General features: G+C 47.1%; 1 protein-coding gene across 1 annotated transcript in view; it reads right to left on the bottom strand.

Annotated features, from left to right (window-relative positions):
* Positions 1-23,635, bottom strand: part of LOC115090982 (transmembrane protease serine 11C-like) — a 54,785-nt gene that overhangs the window by 11,806 nt on the left and 19,344 nt on the right. The window contains exons 4-5 of the mRNA XM_029600731.1: positions 10,535-10,791; positions 9,389-9,534 (exon numbers count right to left, since the gene is read on the bottom strand). Of these exons, the coding sequence (XP_029456591.1) occupies positions 9,389-9,534; positions 10,535-10,791 (403 nt within the window). The remainder of the gene's footprint in view (positions 1-9,388; positions 9,535-10,534; positions 10,792-23,635) is intronic.

The raw sequence follows: 23,635 nt of genomic DNA, 5'->3' as shown, positions 1-23,635 counted from the left end.
CTTAATAAATAGGGTCCCAAATCAGAGCAAACATCAAGGCAATGTTAGTTCCTGCCTGCCACGCACAAGGGGCATTGCCGCTTGAACCTGGTCCAGCCACTCCCTCTATCAAACCCTTAGGTCCCGGGCCTCCTTTTTGAGGTGCTCCAGCTCCCGATGATGCTCAGTGGGCATACTACCAGAGGAATGCTCGTGAAGAGCTGCTCGTCTGTCTCAGGTGGCGAGGCCTCCCGACAGGCAAACACAGTAGTGCCCCCTCTGGCAGAGACGAGGCCGGCCGGGAGCTGGAAGCCAGCTCGGGAGAACTTGGGCTTGTGAGCTTGAGGGAACAGCAACGTGCGCAGGCACCAGATGGGGAAAGATATGCGCACAAATGTGTAAAGTACATGCGCGCATGTGTGGGTGGAAGTAGCTGTATTTTCAAGCGCAGCCCTTGCTTCTGCTGTCCAAAACTGCAGGGCAATATTTTCACGACCACGGTTACCACCTCTGTGCTCACTTAGAAGCGCTACTGTAAATTGCCCTCCCCATGGAGAGAAAGATGGCTGCAACCCTTGAAAATAATTTTTGAGATTACAGGTACTGTGCTTAACCTGGAAAGCATGGGATTAGTCTACAATCTGAGATCTCAGCCGGTACAAAGGAGTTCTGAACTGTACTAGTGGCTGCTAAATATGCCAGAGATTCTACTCAGGACTCAGCATCTGCCAGCTATAGCAATGTTAACTTCATTCTTGCTATGAGCTAAAAGAGCGCTAAGCTTAAAGGAATGGAGCACAGGGTTGCAATTTAAGTTACATTTAATTAATTGTCTATGTCTCAGGTAAAACATTAGATTGTAAACCCTCTGGGGCAGGGATGCACCAGTTGTACTTTAATTTGTAATGCGCCTTGAGCTTAAGTTTGGAAAGACGAACAATTAAATAAAAAATTCAAATCCAAATCCAAGTACAGTGCAGAATTGTAAAATGTAAAGATGTAGTTGAAAGAGAACAATAACATATTGCTCCTTCAGGACAGAAGATATAGAAAGGCATTGTATCTGTAGGGACCTTCCTTTTCAGTTTATATTGTAATTTTCCTGGGAATTTCAATGCTAAAAGAAAAAAAAATATCAGTAGAAAAATGACTTTGTTAAAACACATAGGAGAACAATCTGTGGAAAACAAAAATCAGTTTTCAACAGATTTTTCTTTGGTTATAGCAGTGAAATTCCCAGGAAAAATAAAATAAGTGTGGCACCCCTATGCCACAGACAGGCCGATACACTACTGGTGCGTGGCAAACGGGCACTCGTGATTGAGCACCCCGCTCTCCTAATGTGCGCCAATGCACCTCTCCCGGGCGCCCGATGTAATATTTAAATGGGCTGCTGTGGTAAAAAGGAGGCACTAGGGGAAACTGTGCGCCCCCAGCACCTCCTCAGCAGTGGGTGCCCAGGAGAGGTGGCTGTCAATAGCTTAGGAAAATGGACACTTTGTAATGCAGCATCCTTTTCCTAACCTGACTGTTAGCACACTTTTGTTTCTTTTTAGCGTTCTCCTTTTTTGGTTCCTTTGACTTTATATCGCCAAGATATTAAGTCGGAGGAACATTAGAAAAGTAATATTTTTTGCTTTCTTGTAAACATTTTGGGCTCCTCAGGAATTAAGGCCTGCTCTGGGGCAGGCATTCATTTTTGAGGGTAAAAAATGTGCATCAAGGTAAAAAATGTGCATCAGGGTAAAAGAATGTGCATCAGGGGGAAATAGCTAATAACCTCATCAACATAAATTTACATGTGATGAGCGCTATTAGCTACCCATTAGGTTGGGCGTGTTAGGATCCTGCCTGTGGCTGGACCCGCAGGCAGTCCCTTACCTTCCGCTGACGCCGTCCTTCACGGCCCGGAGGCCGTGGCTGTCGCCTGTCCCTCGCGGCAAGCCGAGCCCGCCTCATTCCTGGTGCCTCCGCGGTCCTAATGCCGCCGCTGAGAGTTTCTTCATCACAGTATGAAGCCGCCACTGCTTGTTCTCCTCTTTGCGGCAGGGGTGCCGCTGCTGCCACTGCTGTCTGTCTGGCCTCCCACATGGCCAGACAGACAGCTGCAGTCCTCTGCCTCCTGGCTTCCTCCAGGTGCGGGCGCATGCCTCTTCTTTCTATTTAAAGGGCCAGCAGCGGGAAAAGCCTCACAGCCCTCGCTAATGATGTCATCCATCTTTGCCCGGACCAGCCCTATAAAAGGGTCCTGCTTCAGTCTCTCAGGGCCTTCGACCGGTCTTCACAGTGTCTGTGGTCTTCCTTCCGGTCCAGGTCCTCCCTAGTCTTCCTGTGCCTTGATGGATCTTTGTTCCATGTTCTTCGTATTCCTGATCTTCTTCATCTTGATGTTCCAGGTCTTGTCCCTTGTCGGAGCTCCTTCGTCTCTTGTTCCTAGTTTCTGATGTTCCAGATGTCCTGCTGTCCAGTCGTCCTGATGTTCCATGTCCAGATGTCCTGTTGTTCCTGATGTCCAATGTTCCAGTCCTGAATCCGTTTTCCTTGTCTTCAGCTCTTCGTCCAGTTCCCAGGTTCCTTGTCTGTCCACCTTTCCTGGCGTGCCACCATCGTGATCCATGACCAGCCCATGGGGTATGTGTAGGGCGCCTTGTGGCACAAGGCCTACCTGCTCATCTGCAGTGCAAGCCTCCAGAAGACTCCTGTTTTTAATGCCTAGCTTCTGAATCCTGAGTCTTGAATCCTGAGTCTTGAATTCTGTCCCAGTCTTCGGAGTTCCTTGTGCCTTCTTTCATCTATGCCTAAGACTCTGCCAGAACGGCTGTGTAGGGCGTGCTCCGGTGCAGGCCTCTCCTGAATCTTCATTATGTCCTGGCTTCAACTTCCACTTCCTTCCCGGGAGTGTGCTTCGCCTTTGGCGTGGTCCGCGACCAGCCATGGGTGGCTGTATAGGGTGCATTGCGATGCAGCACCCTACACAGCACCCTGAAACCTGTATCCTAGTATGAGTCTTCTGAGCAACCTGAATCCTAGTCTGCATTTTCTGAGTAACCTGAACCCTTGTCTGAGTCTTCCGAGAATCCTGAGTCCTTGTCTGAGTCCTCCGAGTATCCTGAGTCTTCCAAGTCCTCGTCTGAGTCTTCTGAGTATCCTGAGTCTACGTCTGAGTCTTCTGAATATCCTGAGTCATCGTCTGAGTCTTCTTGTTCCTGCCCTCAGCCTCTATCTGGCCTCAGGCACTCGTCATTCCCAAGCAGTGGGTCCGGAAGGGTTATCGAGAGATTCTATTGGAGGCCTTCAATGAAGAAGGACGTGCAAGCGTACGTAGAATCTTGCATCACCTGTGCAAGACAAAAGCCTCCAGCTGGTCGCCCTTGGGGCCTTCTCCAGCCTTTACCTAATCCAGAGGAACCATGGACGCATATCGTGACTGACTTCATCGTCGACTTGTCAGTATCCAACGGTAACAACCACCATATGGGTTACTGTAGACCGCTTCTCAAACATGGCACACTTTGTGGCCTTGCCCAGACTCCCATCTGCTGCAGAATTGGCTAAACTGTTTATACAACATATCTTTTGCCTGCATGGCATGCCGAAGCATATCCTGTCAGACAGAGGCGTACAATTCACGGCAAAGTTCTGGAGAGCTCTTTGCAAAAAGTTTGATATTTCACTTGATCTGCTGTCTGCATACCACCCTCAGTCAAACAGCTAAACCGAAAGAACAAACCGTACACTGAAATAATTCTTGTGCTCCTATGTCAACTCCAGACAAAGCGACTGGGCAGAGTTGCTCCCATGGGCCAAGTTCACCCTGAATTCGCAGCCTTCTGCCGCAACTGGATCAACACCATTCCAGATAGTGTATGGCCATTAGCCACTACCGCCGCTACCAATACCCTTGTCTGTTCCATTGCCAGCAGCCCAGGCTTCAGCCGAAGAACTCCATCAGCTATGGGTACAAACCAAAGGCCTTTTGCAGAAGGCAGGACAACGGGCCAAGAAATATTATGATGCTCATCACAGAGCAGCACCCCGAATTTTCGTGGGGTTCTTTTATCGTTTTGGGGAGGGGGGTGGGAAGAAAGGGCACTTAAAAATAAACCCCAAACCCACCCCGACCCTTTAAATTTAATTCTTTCGCATCCCCCACCCTCCTGACCTTCCCCCCCCCAAATTTTTAAAGTACCTGGTGGTCCAGTGGGGGTCCCGGGAGCGATCTCCCGCTCTCGGGTCATCGGCTGCCACTAATCAAAATGGCACCGATGGCCCTTTGCCCTTAGCATGTGACAGGGTATCCGTGCCCTTGGCCGGCCCCTGTCACATGGTAGGAGCACTCGCCATCCATTTTATTCTAAAGATTATACAGTAAACTATTTTTATGTTGGAGCAGAGCTATTGACTGGACATTGTTTTTTTTATTCTAGAGTGTCCTTGGCCCAGTACTGACCCTGCAGGTTATCTTGCCCTCAGCTCACGGTCCCAGAAATTGTTTCCACCATCTTGGGAGAGTGACCACAATGCTCCCCAAGATTGGGAAGGTGAACCTGCATGGAAAGGGGATTACACAGAACCGAAAGGAAAGGTCGCTATGTATTTGCCAAATCTGTACAAATCATTTTGGGATACATTTTCAAAGGCTTAGGCACCTTTTCCATGGGTAAAAATAGAGTTAACATTTCTATGTCAGTCATATCAGGCTAAGTGGATTTTTAGCCATAGCCCATGAAAATGACCTCAGAGTCATTGTGGACAATATGTTGAAATCCTCTGCTCAGAGCACAGCAGTGGTCAAACAAGCAAAGAGGAATGATCCAAAAAGGAATGTAGAATAAAACAAAAAATTATCATATTGCCACTGTATTGAGCCATGGTGTGACTGCACCTTGAGTACTGTGCACAGTTCTGGTCACCCCCATCTCAAAAAACATAGCGGAACTAGAAGAGATGCAGAGGAGATTAATAAAAATGATAAAGGGGATGGGTGTCATAGTGTCATAGTGTCATAGTGGATAACACATTGAAATCGTCGGTTCAGTGTGCTGCGGCAGTCAAAAAAGCAAACAGAATGTTGGGAATTATTAGAAAAGGAATGATGAATAAAACGGAAAATGTCATAATGCCTCTGTATCGCTCCATGGTGAGACCGCACCTTGAATACTGTGTACAATTCTGGTCGCCGCATCTCAAAAAAGATATAATTGCGATGGAGAAGGTACAGAGAAGGGCTACCAAAATGATAAGGGGAATGGAACAACTCCCCTATGAGGAAAGACTAAAGAGGTTAGGACTTTTCAGCTTGGAGAAGAGACGACTGAGGGGGGATATGATAGAGGTGTTTAAAATCATGAGAGGTCTAGAACGGGTAGATGTGAATCGGTTATTTACTCTTTCGGATAGTAGAAGGACTAGGGGACACTCCATGAAGTTAGCATGGGGCACATTTAAAACTAATCGGAGAAAGTTCTTTTTTACTCAACGCACAATTAAACTCTGGAATTTGTTGCCAGAGAATGTGGTTCGTGCAGTTAGTATAGCTGTGTTTAAAAAAGGATTGGATAAGTTCTTGGAGGAGAAGTCCATTACCTGCTATTAAGTTCACTTAGAGAATAGCCACTGCCATTAGCAATGGTTACATGGAATAGACTTAGTTTTTGGGTACTTGCCAGGTTCTTATGGCCTGGATTGGCCACTGTTGGAAACAGGATGCTGGGCTTGATGGACCCTTGGTCTGACCCAGTATGGCATTTTCTTATGTTCTTATGAACATCTCTCCTATGATGAGAGGCTACACAGGCTAGGGCTTTTCAGCTTGGAAAAGAGACGGCTGAGAGGGGACATGATTGGAAGTTTAAAGAATCATGAGCAAGGTGGAACAGGTAAATAAAGGATGACTATTTACCCTTTCAAATAATACTAAAACAAGAGGAATGCCATAAAACTAACAATCAGCAGATTATAAAAACAACTTTATTATTCAATGCACTATCAAGCTGTGAAATCTGTTGCCAGAGGATGTGATCAAGGCAACTAAGCATGGCGGGGTTTAGAAGAGGTTTGGACAAGTTCCTGGAGGAAGAGTCCATGAATAGTTAATAGCTAGGTAGATTTGGGAAAGCCAGTGATTACCCCTGGAGTGAGTTAACAACAAACAGATCTTGGGGATCTGCCAAGTATTTGTGATTGGCCACTGTTGGAGACAGAATGCTGGGCTCGATAGACCTTGGTCTGACCCAGCATGGCATTTCTTATGTTCCATATTGTACATGTTTCAGCTTTGGAAGAAGAAATAACAACTGAAATAGAAGGATGCAGTCATTTATAGTCAAGGGGCTCTCTGCCTCATTTTTGTTTTATTTCCATTTGCTAGATGGGAGGATATCCTCGTGGCCTTGGATATTCTGGCAGAACTTTGACAAAAGTCAATTTATAGATAGGAAGTTCTTTTTAGATAATTTTGTTGTCATTTAAACAAAACCTTCCAGACATTCTACCCCCCCCCCCCCCCGCCCCCCCCGGTGGTAGGGTATGCACACTCTGCACAGGAGATTTGCTAAAGAGAGCCCCAGCTGGGGGCAGGGCATGGGCAATTACAAGAAACTGCCTGATCCTGGGTGAGGTCCTACAGAGAGCTGGCCATGTGCCTAGGCTTCCCAATTTCTGGGTTTTGGACACTGAAAATCTGGTTTTTGCGAGAGGCTCCTCTTTCCCACAGCTTTCTGGTTACAAGGAAAGACAGAGCTGAGAGCTATGTTGTGTCCCCGCCCTCTTGCCTCCTTTCCTGAGTTGTGATTGAATGGGATGGAGAGTAAAGGCAGGGCATAGCACAACTCTCAGTACCCAGTGGCTCCACAGATCTCCTCAGCAATGCCCTTTGGGTCCCTCCTCCTCCTTCACTGAGTGCTGGGCCAAGACCCAACAGAGGGGCTGCAACAAGCCAGCCGAGGGATACAGGAAAAGAGGAGAGGAAGGTGGAGAAAGAGACAGAGTTATAGGGTGAGGAAAGGAGAGCGACAGAACGGACACACAAAAAAGGGAAGGGAAAGGAAGATAGACACATGGGGAACAAGGAGGAAAGAGACACAGAAGGGGTATGGAAGGAAGAAAGTCACGTGGAAGGGGAGAGGCACAACAGGAGCTTGAGGGAAGGCAGGAGACATAGATGGGGAAGGGAAGGAAGAGACAGAAGAGGCACAAACTTTATTATTCAATGCACTATCAAGCTGTGAAATCTGTTGCCAGAGGATGTGATCAAGGCAACTAAGCATGGCGGGGTTTGGAAGAGGTTTGGACAAGTTCCTGGAGGAAGAGTCCATGAATAGTTAATAGCTAGGTAGATTTGGGAAAGCCAGTGATTACCCCCGGGAGTGAGTTAACAACAAACAAACAACAAACGTGGACACAGGAGGAAAGGAGATAGAGAAAGAGGAAGGCACTGGGGAGGAGAGGGAAAGAGGGAGAGAAAGACAAGAGCATGGGGAGGGGACTAAAGACAAGAGGAGTGCACAGAGGAGGGAGAGGGCATATTGAGAGACAGGTGGCACAAGGGAGACACAGATGAAAGGCTGGGAAGGTTTTAAGGAAAGGGAGAGCAAACCACCTGTGTCTGAGAGAGGAGGCTGTGTGTTTGGGAGTGCGTGTATAAGATAGCAGGCTGTGTGTTTTGGGGGAAGTATGGAGGTGGGTGAGTATTAGAAAGGCTTTAGTTGTGATAGAGACAAAAACTGCATGAGAGAGGCTGCAGTTGATGTGTTTATGAGGATAGTTGAAATAACACTTTATAAAACAAAGTATATTCAGGGGGTGCTTGAAAGCCAAGTAATGAGTGGATCGACAACTGACAGTAATCTGTAACCTTCCTCCCTATCGCCTCCCCTCCCAAAGCATGAAGTTTAGTGGGGTGTCCAGTTATGGTCCATGGAAAGGTTGGCCACCCTACGTGTGCCTTCGGAAGGAACCAGGGATTGCCGAAGCTATAAACAGAAGAGAATGGGGAGCCTGAAGCCTTCCAACTGTTGATTTCATCAAGCTAAGTGCTCCGCTGTTACCATATAGAAGGAGGAACATTTGTAACTGTGCCCGATGTAAAGGCAGCAGACTCCCGCAGCCTCTCTGCCCAGGTAGACAGGAGATGCTAGTGAAACTGACTGACTAGATAGCTTCTCTTTGGAAATTCACTCCCAGCTTTGCAGGGACAAAAGTACTCGTGTCTCTTAGTAAAAACCTCCATTGTATCTGCACCCCGCCCAGAATCTATCCCATTCCATTTTTCTATTCTAATTTGTTATTGAGTTCCCAAGAAGAAACTAGTGTTTAAAGGTCCATGGTTTGAGAAGCATCGTGCTGGCAGGGTGTTCTATCCCGTTCTTCTCTTCTGCGTCCTCTGCTGTGGCCCTACCATGTGGGAAAGCAAGGGGGGGAGGGGTGAGTTTCTTCCAGTCATTTCCTCACATACAGGCCGATACAGTACAGTGTGCTCCGAATGCATGCATGCAAATGCATGTTGATGGCCCTATTAGGTATGGACGCGGGATACAGAAAGTAAAATGTGCAGCCAAGCCGCACATTTTACTTTCAGAAATTAGCGCCGACCCAAAGGTCGGCGCTAATTTCTTCCGGCACCGGGAAAGTGCACAGAAAAGCAGTAAAAACTGCTTTTCTGTGCACCCTCCGACTTAATATCATGGCGATATTAAGTCGGAGGTCCCGAAGAGTAAAAAAAGTAAAAAAAAAAATAAAATATGAGTTCGGCCCGCTGCTGTCGGGCCGAAAACTGGACGTTCAATTTTGCCGGCGTCCAGTTTCCGAGCCTGTGGCTGTCAGCGGGCTCGAGAACCGACGCCGGCAAAATTGAGCGTTGGCTGTCAAACCTGCTGACAGCCGCCGCTCCTGTCAAAAAGGAGGCGCTAGGGACGCGCTACTGTCCCTAGCGCCTCCTTTTACCCGGATCTACCGCCGGACCTAATTTAAATACTGAATCGTGCGCACCGGCCACTCGTTGGTGTGCGCACTGGGAGAGCGGGCGTTCACCCACTCTCCCGCAGACTTTACTGTATCGGCCCAATACTATGCCTCCATCAACACAGCTAAAAGTAGGCATGCTGTTTCCCCCGACACCAGTGCTGTTAGCTGCATTTTGGGGAGGAGGCGTTCCCACTTCCTGGAGTTGTGCTTTGGGTGGGGTTATTGAGCAATGCCTGCAGACTGGATGGTCAAGAAAGGATACTTTAGTTTGCTTCCAATCTCTGCCCACACAAAAAAGCCAGCGCAAATTTTTGTGTGAGCAGTTTTGGAAGGGGAAGCACGGCCTGCTCTCTGGAAAGGATGGGTAGAAACGCCCCGTGAGTTTGTTCCCCAAAGCGGACCATCTGAAATTGGCTCCCCGCAAAGATAATTTCGTTGTACGCACCTGGCACGAGTCTATGCCCCCCGTCAGGTATCCCGCACAGAGCATCGAGGACGTGATGCTGTTGTTATAAACTGCTGCGCTGTTGCAGATGTCGGTGTTGATGAGCTTAACTTGTGCTTGCTGAAGGACTGAAGATAGCAAACCAACTGTTTAAAGTATAAGTATACATTAAATGTTAACACACTTGATCTGATGAGGCTTGAAAAGCAATCATTTAGCTGCCTGTTTTTTTGCCATGTAGAGGGATTATGTGAATTTTCTCAGTTCCCCTGTTCAAGGAACGTTTATATAGCCAGCCTGTAAAGGTGCCATTATAAAATTTGCCAAAATGCACATGGGGAGATTATTATTTAGATTACATTAATAATAACTTGAATTTCTGAAGCAGCACCCACCAGAATTCCACTAGAATCTGTACACTAGAGAAGTACACCCAGAGTCCTGTACTGTATTACAGATTTTGTGGGGTTCTTAATCTCTTTCCCATGGAAAACGCCAACATGCTACATAACTTAAATACACGAGAATCGCACAGGCATGCACCCTTGGGGTGGAAAGATTGTGAGCACAGTGCTGGCAGCCGTAGTCCCGTTGGAAGCAATGGCCTTATTGCTTGGTGACGGCTGGTTAAACTGTGCCACTTACAAAACTAGCAGGCTGGACAGACAGTGCCATTGGTGCAAGAGCAGCGGGAGACAGCAGGCTGCTGTGGGAAACTCCTCCAGAACCATGTCCCGGCTGCACCTCAACAGTCATGAAACTGTCTCCCAGCCTAGGGAATGCAATTTGGAAGGCTGGGGGGGGGGGGGGGGGGGTGCTACGAGGAGGGCTCAGGCCACGCTCCTTCAGAAGCAGCTTATTTGCTGGTGTTGAACATGAAGGAAAGAAAGGAGGAGGGTGAAATGAGAATGCAGAAAGCATCCACAGGAGGAATGAAACCGTAATTAATAAATAAATAAATAAATAAATAAACAAAAAAGGAACTTATTTCCGGTTTGTTTTTGTGTGCAATGTGTCCATTGAAGAGCGAGCATCACTGCACAGGTCTCTAGAAAACTGGAACGTAGCGGGGACATTTTGTCATATAAGATGAGCATGCATGCAAAATTGTACCATGCTATGTTTTTTTTTTTTTTTTTAACATACCTGATTCTCCCGTCCCCCATCCTGTGACAAAGTAATTGGACTCATTCAGGAAGATGTCCCCAGCGTCTGGGAGGCAAACGGGCTGTATATAAGGGGTGAAAGTGATTGGCTTTGAGAGCTGCAGGAGGGCAATGTCATTTGAATATGTCGTAGTGTTGTAATTTTCATGTATAATTATCTTTGCAAGTTCTAGTCTGGTATTCGGAGTCAAATTAATGGTTCCCAAGCTAACAGTCCAGGAAGATGTATCTGTACCCCTATAAAACAAAATTAATAAAGCAATAATAAGAGATTTTTTTATTTATACATTAGGATGAACGCACTCTTCCAGCAGTCAAATGTCCTTATGACCAAACAAATGAAGCCTTCTTCTTGTACAAGAGATCCGTATGTTGTTGTTTTTATTTTATTACTCACACTTTTTCATTGATAGCTCAAGGTGGGTTATATTCAGGTACTATAGGTATTTCCCTGACCCAGAGGACTTACAATCTAAGGACTATGCCGTGATATTTTACCACAGGAGGTGAAAAATACCACGGGCCGCAGAAAAACACTGTGAGAGCACACCTGCGGTATTTTTTCCCTCCTCAGTAAAATATTGCTGTAGTATCCCCGTGGTATTTTTTTCCCATGGAAAAATTCCATGAGAAAAAATATTTTGGGGAAAAGTAAAAAAATCATGTGAAGGAGTCTCCTCTTTGCCTGGGGCCACCATCTTTTGAAAAAGCAATGCTGGTCCTAAAGCACCACCCTAATGTGTAAAAGACCCCTGACCATCCCCCGCCACCCGCAGAGGTGGCCTAGCAGGGGAAAAGCATGAAAAATTAGAATTGACCTTCACACAACAATGCCCTTCCCCCTTTCCAAACCCCATCACTTTCCACAAATTTCAGCCCTCCCTTTCCCAAACCCCCTTGTCAATACCAGCCATCCTCTCCATTAAAAGCTAGCCCGCCCCCTGGACCGCCTATCCACCCTAGCTCACCACCACTCAGTCATTCCTGGTGATCTAAGGGGGATCTCTGGTAGCCTAGTGACTCCTTGGTGGTTTAGTGGGGTCTGGAGCACCCCTTACGTTCTGGGCCAGCCATTTCCATTTTCCAAAATGGTACCAGTTGACCTTTGCTCCAGGTCTAGCTGGCACCTTGTGGAAAATGTTGATGACTGACCCGGAGCCTAGGGGGTACTCCAGGCCCCACTAAGCTACCAGAGACCCCTTAGACCACCAGGTATGAACTAGTGGGGGTGGGCTAGCTTTTACTAGGGGGTAGGGAAGGATGGTATCAACAGGGGGGTTAGGAAGGGAGGATTGAATTTTGTTGAAAGTGGAGGGATTTGGGAAGGTGAGTGGGGCATCACCGCATGATGGTAAATTATATTTTTCACTTTTCTCCCCCTGCTGGGATGTCTCTACAGATGGCAGGGGTCTTTGACACATTGGGAATGAGGTTATTTCAACGTGGCATCGCCATTTAAATTTCAGCATGAAAAGATAGCTATAATTCCTGAACAGTAGCTAACCTTTTAGAAGATAACATACATGGCTTGCGTTATTGTAGGAAAGCTGTTTTTTTTTTCATTAAATTACCTGTAGGTATGAATAAGCTGCTTTGCATGTATTTACAAAATTATGCATGCAAAGCAACTCATCTAAATACATAAGGATTTTTAAGGAAAATACTGCTGTGATAAGCGTATATCATGTGCATGTTAAATGATTGCTAAAGCTTGGTAAATATACCCCTAAGTTTATACCTTAGGCAATGAACTAACTTGCTCAAGGTCACAAGGAACACTAGTAGGATTCGAACACTGACTTCCCTGGTTCACAGCCTACCACTCAGCTACTCTTCCACTTTGCATGAACCCTATCTATTTACACTGGAAGAGAAGAATGAGATGTCTTAGTTTTCAGCACCATTTGAATTGCATTTAACTAAGCTGATAGATAATGGAGTAGATTTTCAAAAGGTTACACGTGTAAGATACGTGCGTAACCCCTGAAAACCTACCCCTGCGCACGCCGAGCCTATTTTGCATAGGCTTGGTGGTGCACGCAAGCCCTGGGATACGCGTATGTCCTGGGGCTTCGAAAAAGGGGCGGTCAGGGGGCGGTCAGGGGGTGGAGCCGAGTGCTCCAGCACAGCAGTCTGTGCCGGGGCATGGTGCGCTGGCAGCCGTCCGGCACGTGCAAGTTATGCCTGCCCAAGGTGGGGGGGGGGGGGGATTTAGTTAAGGCTGGGGGGTGGGTTACATAGGGGAAGGGAGTGGATGGTGGGCCGAAAAAAAAGTTCCCTCCAAGGCCGCTCCGATTTCGGAGCGGCCTTGGAGGGAACGGGGAAAGCCATCGGGGCTCCCCTCAGGCTCGGCGCGTGCAAGGTGCACATGTGTGCACCCCCTTGCCACAGCCGATCCCGGATTTTATAACATGCACATGGAAGCGCGCACATGTTATAAAATCAGGTGTACATTTGTGCGCGCCAGGTTCACTTCCCACTGGGTACACTTGAAAAAATACCATGTAGTCCTAATATTTTTCTTTCTATCAATGGTAGTCTTATAATGAAGTACATTTTGGAGCTCAGCTCTAGCTAGTTGTTTATCTGAAAATAGAACATTTCTTTCAGGGATTGGGGAAAATAAAGTGTTGTATATTTTATTCAGTTTGAGTTTTATTTCTTTATGATGCTCTTCTGTCTGCGGTGTACTTGATGCAAAAATCTTTTCTTGCAACTTTGTTGGGGAGAGGATGGTGGGAGAAGACAATTTCAAGTGCATAAGGGACAAATATAAATCGGCTACATAGCTGCAAGATACATGCGCACCTTATAGTTTCGCTTTGAAAATTCACTACATGAGTATTTTCCTTTGAAAATTATCTACAAGAGCAGGTGCATACAAAATGCCCAACTATGTTTGCACCTGCTATTTGTACCGGTGGCTAGTCAGAGGTAAAATAGAATGGGTATATTTGAAAATCCAAATGTACACATGCTGTTTACTGCTTCGACCTAAACACACCTATGAGAATGGTTCTTCTTAATGTGGCTACAAGTGCATCTGCTGGCAAAGTCCGCAAGTACTTTCAGCCATTCTGTGATGCCCACCTCTGCTCAACAGTGTTTTGTCTCAGCTGCTCCTGTTTGTATTTTACCTATGTAGGCATGCTGCTGGTCCCCTACTACAGTTTAGTTAGAAGAATATACCATTGGTGTGGGGCGAGACATGGTAACAACTTTGTGGATTTGCAGCTTGCCTATGTGGAAGTTAGCAATGGATGTGTCCCTCTGGTTCATGAAGCCAGATCACCATTTTACCTTATGGATTCCCATTTGCTTTTACAGAGACAGCATATCTTGGCTGTTCTCTGACTTTTCTGTTAATTAACTAAAAGTCTCCATGGAGCTCATTTTATTTGGATGGGACCTTCTTTCCAACCTCCCAGTCCACCTTTTACATAGAAACATAGAAATGACAGCAGAAAAGGACCAAACAGTCAATTAAGTCTGCCCAGTAAGCTCACAGTAGCATCTGCCGTGCAGGTCACCTCCATACTTATCAGTTTCCCAGACTGTAAAAGTCAGGGACCTTGTTTGTTGCTGTCTGGGTCCAATTCCCCGTTACTTCTTGCTGTTGAAGCAGAGAAAAATGTTGGAGATGCATCAACAGTATGAAGGCTTATTGGTTAAGGGTAGTAACAGCTGCATCAGCAAGTTACCCCCATGCATTATTTTCTTCATTTTCATCCTCTAGCCTTTAGGGATTCACAGTGTTTATCCCATGCCCTTTTGAATTCTGTTTTTTGTCTTCACCACCTCCACCAGAAGGGCATTAGCGCCTATACAGTATCATGAGTGCGCTGGTACCTGTCATTTCAAATGTCATTTCAAATGACATTTGAAATGACAGGCACCAGGAAGTGGATGGTTCCCCCCCTCCCGAAGCAAGGCGCAGGGCGAAAATTAAAACGGGAATAAAGTGTAAAAAATGGGGGTAAAACCAAAGGGAGTAAAGTGTAAAAAACCATGGACGACCTCCATATTAACATTGCAGCGTAAGTTGTTTATATATATGTATAAATACCTGTCACTTTCCTGTCACTTTCTGAATCCCCCAGGTGTGCGGTCATCGAGGCGGCGGTGGGAGCCGGCGGGCGGGTGGGCGCCTGTTCATCCAGGCGGCGGTGGCGGTGGGAGCCGGCGGGTGGGTGGGCGTGCGTTGGATCCAGGCGGTGGCGGGAGCCGGCGGGCGGGTGGGCGCCCGTTTATCCAGGCGGTGGGAGCCGGCGGGCGGGTGGGCGCGCGTTCGATCCAGGCGGTGGTGGGAGCCGGCGGGCGGGTGGGCGCGTGTTCGATCCAGGCCGGAGCGGGCGGGTGGGCATGCATTCATCCAGGCGGAGGGAGCCGGCGGCGAAGGCCGCCTCCGGCAGCCCCCGCCGGCAGTGAATGAATGCACGCCTGTTTACGCCCGTGTGATTTCGGCGCTCAAGGCGTGACGTCACGACGCTTGACGTCACAGCATGTGACTGCCTTGAGCGCCGAAATCGCACGGGCGTAAACAAGCGTGCATTCGTTCACTGCCGGCGTGGGCTGCCGGAGGCCGCTTTCGCCGCCGGCGCCCTCCGCCTGGATGAATGCATGCCCACCCACCCGTGGCCTGGATCGAACACGCGCCCACCCGCCTGCCGGCTCCCATTGCCGCCTGGATCGAACGTGCGCCCACCCGCCCGCCGGCTCCCGCCGCCGCCTCGATCCAACGAGCACCCGCCCACCAGCTCCCACCGCCGCCTGGATCGAACGAGCGCCCACCTGCCCGCTGGCTCCCGCCGCCACCGCCTGGATGAACGGGCGCCCACCCGCCCGCCGGCTCCCGCCACCGCCTGGATCCAACGCGCGCCCACCCGCCCGCTGGCTCCCGCCGCCGCCTCGATGACTGCACGCCTGGGGGATTCGGAAAGTGACAGGAAAGTGACAGGTATTTATACATATATATAAACAACTTACGCTGCAATGTTATGGTTTTTTACACTTTACTCCCTTTGGTTTTACCCCCATTTTTTACACTTTATTCCCGTTTTAATTTTCGAACACCACACTAACACCAAGTAGAGGGTAGGCGGTAAACTAACAGGTTGAGGATGCGGCAAAATAGCGAGGTACAAAGGAGATAATCTGAACGCGCGTCACAGTATCGGAGGGGAATAGCTAATTCCTTCATTATACAGCTAATTCGTTCATTTACATATCATATACATGCTGGGTGCGGAAAGGGTTATGCGTCTGTTTTAAGAAGCGCTAAGGACGTGTGAAACTGGAGACTGTATCTCTGGATCGCGTTACGCGTCCGAATTGTGCGCTCACAGCACGTTACAGACGGGAAATCTTCAACCGCACGTTACAGTATCGATCTGTGTGGCTGCTGCCCTTCCTAATCTTCTTCTTCCATGCAAGAAGTCTCAGGAGACTCAGACCAGGCCTTGCTACCTCTGGAGGAACGTCTTGAGGGCTGTCTTCGCCCAGTTGAAGGAGCAGCTGACGCAAAAGATGGCCGAACACGAAGCCTTCGTAAAGAAGCACAATCGAGCCATGAAAGGATCTGTGTCCCTTCTGACCTACAAGGAAGAGTAGATCCAGAGTCTGCATGCCCTTTTTCAGCTTGAGAAGGGGAAAGGGCACCTCCCTGTGGCTCTCTCAACCCCGTCAAGGGTTTCGGTCGTCCCTCGAGGCAATTCTGAGTCGGTTATCCCTCTGTGTTCCATGGGATTCCAGCCCACGAATCCGCAAGAGCTGGGGAAAAACTGGCGCCCTGGCTACTTAGACCTTCAGAAGGGGGACTTAGAGGAGGGGGTACTTGTGCATCAGCCGGCCGCGGAGCTCGCAACTGGCCTTCCTCACCTCTCTCGCCGCCCTGCCAGGGGTGGGCCCCAGCTCCTCTACAAGGCAGAGGGAGCGCCTCCAATGCTGCCTTCCTCTTCGCGGCCCTGCCTGCCACCAAAAAACCTTGAATTGCGGCAGAGACACCGCCGCTGTCTGCTCCTCGCACCTGGCTCCCCAGGTATGAACCTGTCTAGGCTATTTAAAGGGCCCGCGGCACGCTAGGGCTGCTGGCTCTTTTCAGTGACGTCACCGGTTCAGGGTCTATATTAGGTGAGTCCTGATTATCAGGAATCACCTTGGCAACAGGTCTTCACTAGTTGTGTGTTTAGATGCTCGCTCATGTGTTTTGTCCATGTTGGTAGAATGTGTAATATATGTGAAAGTGACTGGAATATGCTGACCCAGACTGAACTGACTGAATATTGAGAAGAGAACCTTTTACTTTTTATGTTGTGCATAAACCCTACACTGAATGAGATCAATGTTTCATATCCTGACAAGGCTCCAGGAAGGGAACAGTCTGCATCAACTGAGGGAAAGCGAAGTGCTAGCTACTGAATCACCTAGGCCAAAGCAGATGCTGAGCTACTACTTCATTTCCCCCCACCTCTCTCCCAGCCTGATCACCCTCTTACCTGCAGGAGGAAAGCAATTACAGTGCTTCTTATCTGCAACTGCCTGCCTCCTCTTCTGCTGGCTTTAATATAAAATCTGAGTCATGTGGAGCCCTTTAGTCTTGGGGGACTAGGCCCATGCAGTCACATTTCATAGTACAGCTGGCAGAAGACGAAGCAGGTAAAAAGCTTTTCTCTTGCCAGTGGAAAGGTGGATCATGTGGTCTGGTGTGCTGCAGGGAGGATCAAAAGGAGAGAAGAAACAAAGAGTGGGGACGGGAGAAGGAGGAAGGGAAAGCAGAGGAAGTGCAACATGCGGTTGGAGGAGCAAACAATGAATCGGGGGAGAGTATGCAAAGGTGCTGGGGGATGAGAGCAAGTGGAGCTGGAGGGGTGAGATGGTGAGCAAAGTGATAACAGCAAGGGGCTTTCATCGGGTGAGCAAGAGGGAGGTAGGTGGTGAGAGTGGATGAGTCAGGTAGCAAGTGAGGGGTGAGAGCAAGAGGAGTTTGAGGGGATAAGAGTGAGCAAGAGGGGCAGTGGGTGTGAGACAGCAAATGAGTGAGTGGGAGAGGAGGACTGGGGTGGAAAGTGAACATTTGGTTAGAGAAAGGGAGAAAGTGACGGAAGAATAATCCTGATATGGGATAGCACTTCATCATTTGATTCAGACTGGAAGATCAGGAGCAGGCAGACCCGCCCTCCCACCTACCCATCACAGAAAATATAAGTGAAACAACCTGATCTTTTTAAAATCATATTTAATTTTGGAATATTTAGCTAGTCTTTCCAAATAATGCTCAAGGCAGTTTTCAGCTTTTATTTGGTTTTAGAATTCAGGTACAATAAGCCCCTGCTTCAAAGAACTTACAATTTAAGTGGGTACTGGAGGTAACAGGACATCAAGTGACTTGCCCAAAGTCACAAGAAATGTCAGTGTGGGGGGGGGGGGGGGGGGAGTGGGATTCAAATCCTGATTTTCAGTCACTTGCTCTAACCCCTAAGCCACTCAAGCAGATGGTGTAGTGGACCTAGCATAGAGGCAAAGGTAGTATATATCTCAAGATGTATTTATTTATTTATTTATTTATTTGGGGTTTTTATATACTGACATTCATCTGGGATATCACATCGGTTTATAATAAACTTAAAAATGCACATGAAATGTGCTTGACAGACAACAAGAGAACAGATACATATAAAAACAAGTTAACATGGTACATGCCTAAGGGTCTGAATGATAGATGTGGGAGACAGGGAGGTTGAACGTAACGTTAACTTAAATACAGGGTATTAGGGTTGTTTACAAGGAGAATACAATGCTATTTGGTTATTTACAATGAAAATATAATGCTGTTTGGGATGTGGAATGTCTTGATACAGGGGAAGTCGAGGAAGCATGCTATGAGTGTATGGGGTGTAGGATTAAGTGTATGCTTGTGCGAATAACCATGCTTTTAGTTTTTTTTGGAATGTTTTTAGGCAGTCCTCTTGGCGCAGGTCTACAGGCATTTTGTTCCATAGGGCAGGGCCAGCTAAGGAGAGAGCACGTGCGCTGGTAGAAGTCAGGTTGTTGTTTCTTGGGGAGAGGGTGCGTATGGAAGCAAGATATTGGCTCTTAGAGGGTTTAGTGGGTTGGTGGAATACTAGAGAGTCATTGAACAGTTCATTTCAGGGTTGTGGAGTGCCTTGTGTATGATGGAAAGAGTTTTGTACTGGATTCGGGATGCTATAGGGAGCCAGTGCAGTTCCTTAAGCACGGGTGAAATGTGTTCGTTTCTGCGTGTATTTGTAAGTATTCGGGCAACTGTGTTTTGCAGAATCTGCAGAGGGTGTGTGGCGTTTTTGGGTAGGCCTAGGAGAAGTGAGTTACAATAATCAATTTTCAAAAATATAGTAATTTGCAGTACTGTTCGAAAATCTGGTTGGTGGAGCAAGGGTTTCAATTTCTTTAGGGTATGTAATTTAAAGAAGCAATCTTTCAGGGTGGTGTTGATTGGGGATGTGAATCGTTTTTTGACGATTTAAAATATCGTCTGATATTTTTTAAATCGTCATTAATCGTTAAAAGAGTGCGATACAAGAGAAATTCCATAGATTTATCGTGAAAAAATTCTTAATAGGGTTAGTGCACACTAACGGGAGTTAGGACACAACCTAAAAACACACCCCGACCCTTTAAAACCGCTCCCTTAGCCTCCACCACCCTCCCGACCCCCCAAAAAACGTTTTAAAATTACCTGGTGGTCCAGTGGGCCCAGGGAGCGATCTCCCGCTCTCGGGCCGTTGGCTGCCACTAATAAAAATGGTGCCGATGGCCCTTTGCCCTTACCATGTGACAGGGTAACCGTGTCATTGGCCGGCCCCTTTCACATGGTAGGAGTACTGGACGGCCGGCGCCATTTTTAAAGATTATCTCGGTTTTTCCCGTGTTAAGGGCAAGGTGAATGTTGGAGAGGAGTTGGTTAATAGCTAGAAGGGTTGATTCCCAGATGTTCGTAGCTTTAGTCAGGGTGCCTGATACTGGGATAAGAATCTGATCATCATCTGCATAAATATAGTGGGGGAGTTTGAGGTTGGATAGGAGATGACAGAGTGGTAGGAGATAAATGTTGAAAAGGGTGGATGATAGTGAGGAGCCTTGTGGGACTCCTTGGATAAGGGGTATAGGTTTGGACTCATGGTTTCCAATTTTGACTTTGTAGTTTCGATTACTAAGGTATGATTTAAACCAATTATGAGCAGCTCCTGTGATACCAATTTCATGAAGTCGTTGCAGGAGGATATCGTGGCTAATAGTGTCGAATGCAAATGATATGTCTAAGAAGGCTAGGATATATGTATGTCCTTTATCTAGGTCTTTAATGAGTCGATCTGATAAGGATAGGAGGAGGGTTTCAGTACTATGGAATTTCCGGAATCCGTACTGAAATGGGGAGAGTAGGTGTGAGTCATCTAGATATTCTGTGAGTTGCGTGTTGCTTGTTTTTTCAAGAATTTTTGAAATGAAGGGGAGGTTTGAGATGGGGCGATAGTTGGAGGGGTCATTGGGGTCAAGCTTGGGTTTCTTTAGTATTGGCTTGACTATTGCTTGTTTGAGGGGGTCGGCTATGGGCTGGGCTATTATGTTGGGTATGGAGAGTAGGTGTTTAGTGGGGATTGTGTCGGAGGGGTGAGAGGATGGTCTGGATTTCTTAAGGAATGATTCAATTTTCAGAGCAGTTGTGTATTCTAAGGTAGTCAAGCCTTTGGGGGGGAGGATGTTGGGCTGGGCTGTGGGGGTTTCTTGTGGTTTTTGCTTGGTGGTAGGGGAGGGGGGAAAACGTGTAAGCAGTTTGTTGACTTTGTCTTGGAAGAAAAGTGTGAGTTCCTCGCATTTGGTTTTGGCTATATCCTCGGGAATAGCTGCCGATGTAGATTTAGTTAATGAGGTAACGTAATCATAGAGGGCTCGCGGGTTGTATTGGAATTGGTGTATTCTGGAGGAGTAGAAATCCCGTTTGGTTTTATTTAACCTATCCCTGTAGCAGTGTAGGGCGGATTTGAATCGGGCAAGAAGGGTGGGGGAGGGATCTTTGCGCCAGGACTTTTCAGTTTTTTTGAGGTTACATTTCATGTCTTTTAGTTCTTGTGTGTACCAGGGTTTCTTGTTATTTTGTGGGTTTATATGTCTAGTTTGCAGTGGGCAGACCTTGTTGGCCACAATGTTTGTAAAATTGTGCCATGAAGATAGCGCAGTGTCTGAATCTGACAGGTCAAGGTTGTTTAGCGTGTCCGAGAGGGCAAGGATGAGGTCGTCTTTGTTGCATGTTTTTCTGTAGTGAATGGTATTACTTGAGGTAAGGTGATTAGTATTAGGAGGATTTTTTATAGAGCAAGATGTTTTTATGAGGTAATGGTCGGACCAGGGGACTGGCATGCATGTGGGAGGGTCTGTTTGTATCTGAGAGTTGGTAAAGATAAGGTCTAGGAAATGACCTGCTTTGTGGGTAGGTGAGTTGATGTTCTGTTCGAGGCCTAGTGCGTTTAAAGAATTGAGAATAGTGCTGCATGAGGGGGTTTGGGGTGTACTGTCTACATGGAGGTTCATGTCACTAAGAATTATAGCTGGGGTGTCAATGGATATGTTTGTTGCGATATATTCAATAAAGGAGGATGGGTCCTTGTCAAGGGTTCCTGGGGGGGGCGTAGACTAGACAGATTTGTAGTGTAGGAGATTTAAAGAGGCCAATTTCAAGTTTTTTTGGAGGAGTGATAGGTTGGTGTATCATGTTGAGCTCCTTTTTTGCAGATAGGAGGATACCTCCTCCTTTCTTTTTGGGCCTTGGGATTGAGAGAATATCATAAGAGTTGGTGGGGAGTTGGTTAAGTAGCACAGTATCAGTATCCTTAAGCCAGGTTTCGGTAATGGCACATATGTCGGGGTTTTCATCAATGAGGAGGTCATTAAGAATGGGAGTTTTTTTACTTTTATGCATCTATGCAGATGATATTCAGTTCTATGTCCCTTATAAAACATCTTGGTCAGCAACATTATCCTTGGTTTCCCTCTATCTATCCACTATAAACTCCTGGTTCTCTCATAACCGGTTAAAACTAAACTCCTCAAAAACTGAAATTATACATTTATCGTCTATTTCAGATACTACAATAGGTCCACCATCACACTTGTCAATAAACAATACTACCATACCCATAACACGTCAAGCTACAAACCTAGGTATACTCATAAACTCTGATCTTTCTATGAAGCAACATATCTCCTCACTTACTAAAAAATCATTCTACAAACTACGGCTTCTAAAACATCTCCGACCGCTGCTCTTCTATCGTGATTATCGAACCATTCTTCAATCCCTAGTTTTCTCCGGTCTCGATTATTGTAATGCTCTTTACCTAGGACTACCAGATTCTTCACTATACCCCCTTCAATTAATTCAAAACAGTGCAGCCCGAATTCTAACTAGAACACCTTTACATCATCATATCACTCCTATCCTTCAATCTTTACATTGGCTCCCCATAAAATTCAGGATAAAATATAAAATTCTTTCCACTATTCATAGCCTAATTCATAATCCAACTTCCACCTGGCTCTGCTCATTACTACGGATTTACAAACCAACAAGACATTTAAGATCACTTACCCAAAATCTCTTAGACATTCCCTCACCCAAACAAGCCAGATTAGACGTCACCAGAAAGAGAGCTTTCTCGGTAGCCGGTCCCATTCTCTGGAATTCACTCCCAAACCCTCTTCGATCTATATCAAATCCGTCTCACTTCAAAAAATCACTCAAAACACATTTGTTCCAACTCGCATTTCAAACATCCACTCAAGAACAAGTTTAATGCTCATTCATTTCATTTCTTCACTCATCATATTCATTTCATTCCTTCCCCCTTTTTACCATTCCCCTCATACTAGCTACATTTCTATTTTCTCATACCCCCCTTCCCCCCCCTCCTTCCCTTCTTCCCCCTGATAGGAAGTCCATGGCAACATATTCTTATTATTATTTTATTTTTGAGTAATTTAATTTGATTTTTTTTTAAGCTAAATTTTTAGCTATTTGACTAATTTTTGTATATTTTAACTTATTTTAATTTTTAATTTGACTTTCTTTGAAAAACTTTATTTTAATTATGTAAACCGTTTTGACAAAAACTCATTTTATAAAACGGTATATAAATATTTTAAATAAATAAATAAAATAAATACTTAGTGATTGTGCGTTAAATAGGATGAGTGATAGGGCGGCCATGCCGAAGATTTGGGTGATTGGGGAGGAGATCATGGTAGGTAGGATGGGTTTAAGGAATGATCAGTGGTGAAAGTGGGGGGTTGGGGTTGGTCTGTGTTTGCTGCGTTTGAGTGTATGGATGTTGTGAAGTTGCATTAATGGGGGGGGGGGGGTAGGATGGGATGGGCTACTGAAGATGATTACCACTGACGGGGAGGGAGTGTGAGGGGGTGTCAAAGGATTTTAGGAGTGCAGGACAGATAAAAGAAGGGGCAGCACAAAGGGGCACACTAAGGGGCAGGCCCCTTAGTCGCGCTCCTTCGGCGCACGACGCAGGGCGCGCAGCGCCTACGGCTCACCGCAGGGCCTTTTCTTCGGGTCCCTCGTCGCTCTTGGTGACATCGGCGGACATGGGTGGCGGCTTCAGCAGGCGTAGGAAGGCAGGTAGGCCTCGATCCTCAGGCTGTCGTGGTTCGCGGGCCTCGGGTCGGCGCGGGTCTGGTCGGGTCTTCGGCGTGGGTCCAGTCGGGGGCCTTGGCTGGGCTCGTGGCGCTATTCTCGGCCGGAAAGGGGTTGGAGAGCTCACCGCAGGGCCTTTTCTTCGGGTCCCTCGTTGCTCTTGGTGATGTCGGCGGATATGGGCGGCGGCTTCAGCAGGCGTAGGAAGGCAGGTAGGCCTCGATCCTCAGGCTGTCGTGGCTCGCGAGCCTCGGGTCGGCGCAGGTCCGATCGGGTCTTCGGCATGGGTCCGGTCGGAAAAGCATCACAACTCTACCCTCTTTGATCCCCCTCTGACTGCATCCCTACTTCTTCCACAGACGGACTGATGCTTCTGTTGAACCCACACCTTGAGATTTATAAAGG

The sequence above is a fragment of the Rhinatrema bivittatum genome, chromosome 1, assembly GCF_901001135.1.
Source record: "Rhinatrema bivittatum chromosome 1, aRhiBiv1.1, whole genome shotgun sequence".
NCBI classification, from domain to species: Eukaryota; Metazoa; Chordata; class Amphibia; order Gymnophiona; family Rhinatrematidae; genus Rhinatrema; species Rhinatrema bivittatum.
This window is presented reverse-complemented; position numbering and strand designations above follow the sequence as displayed.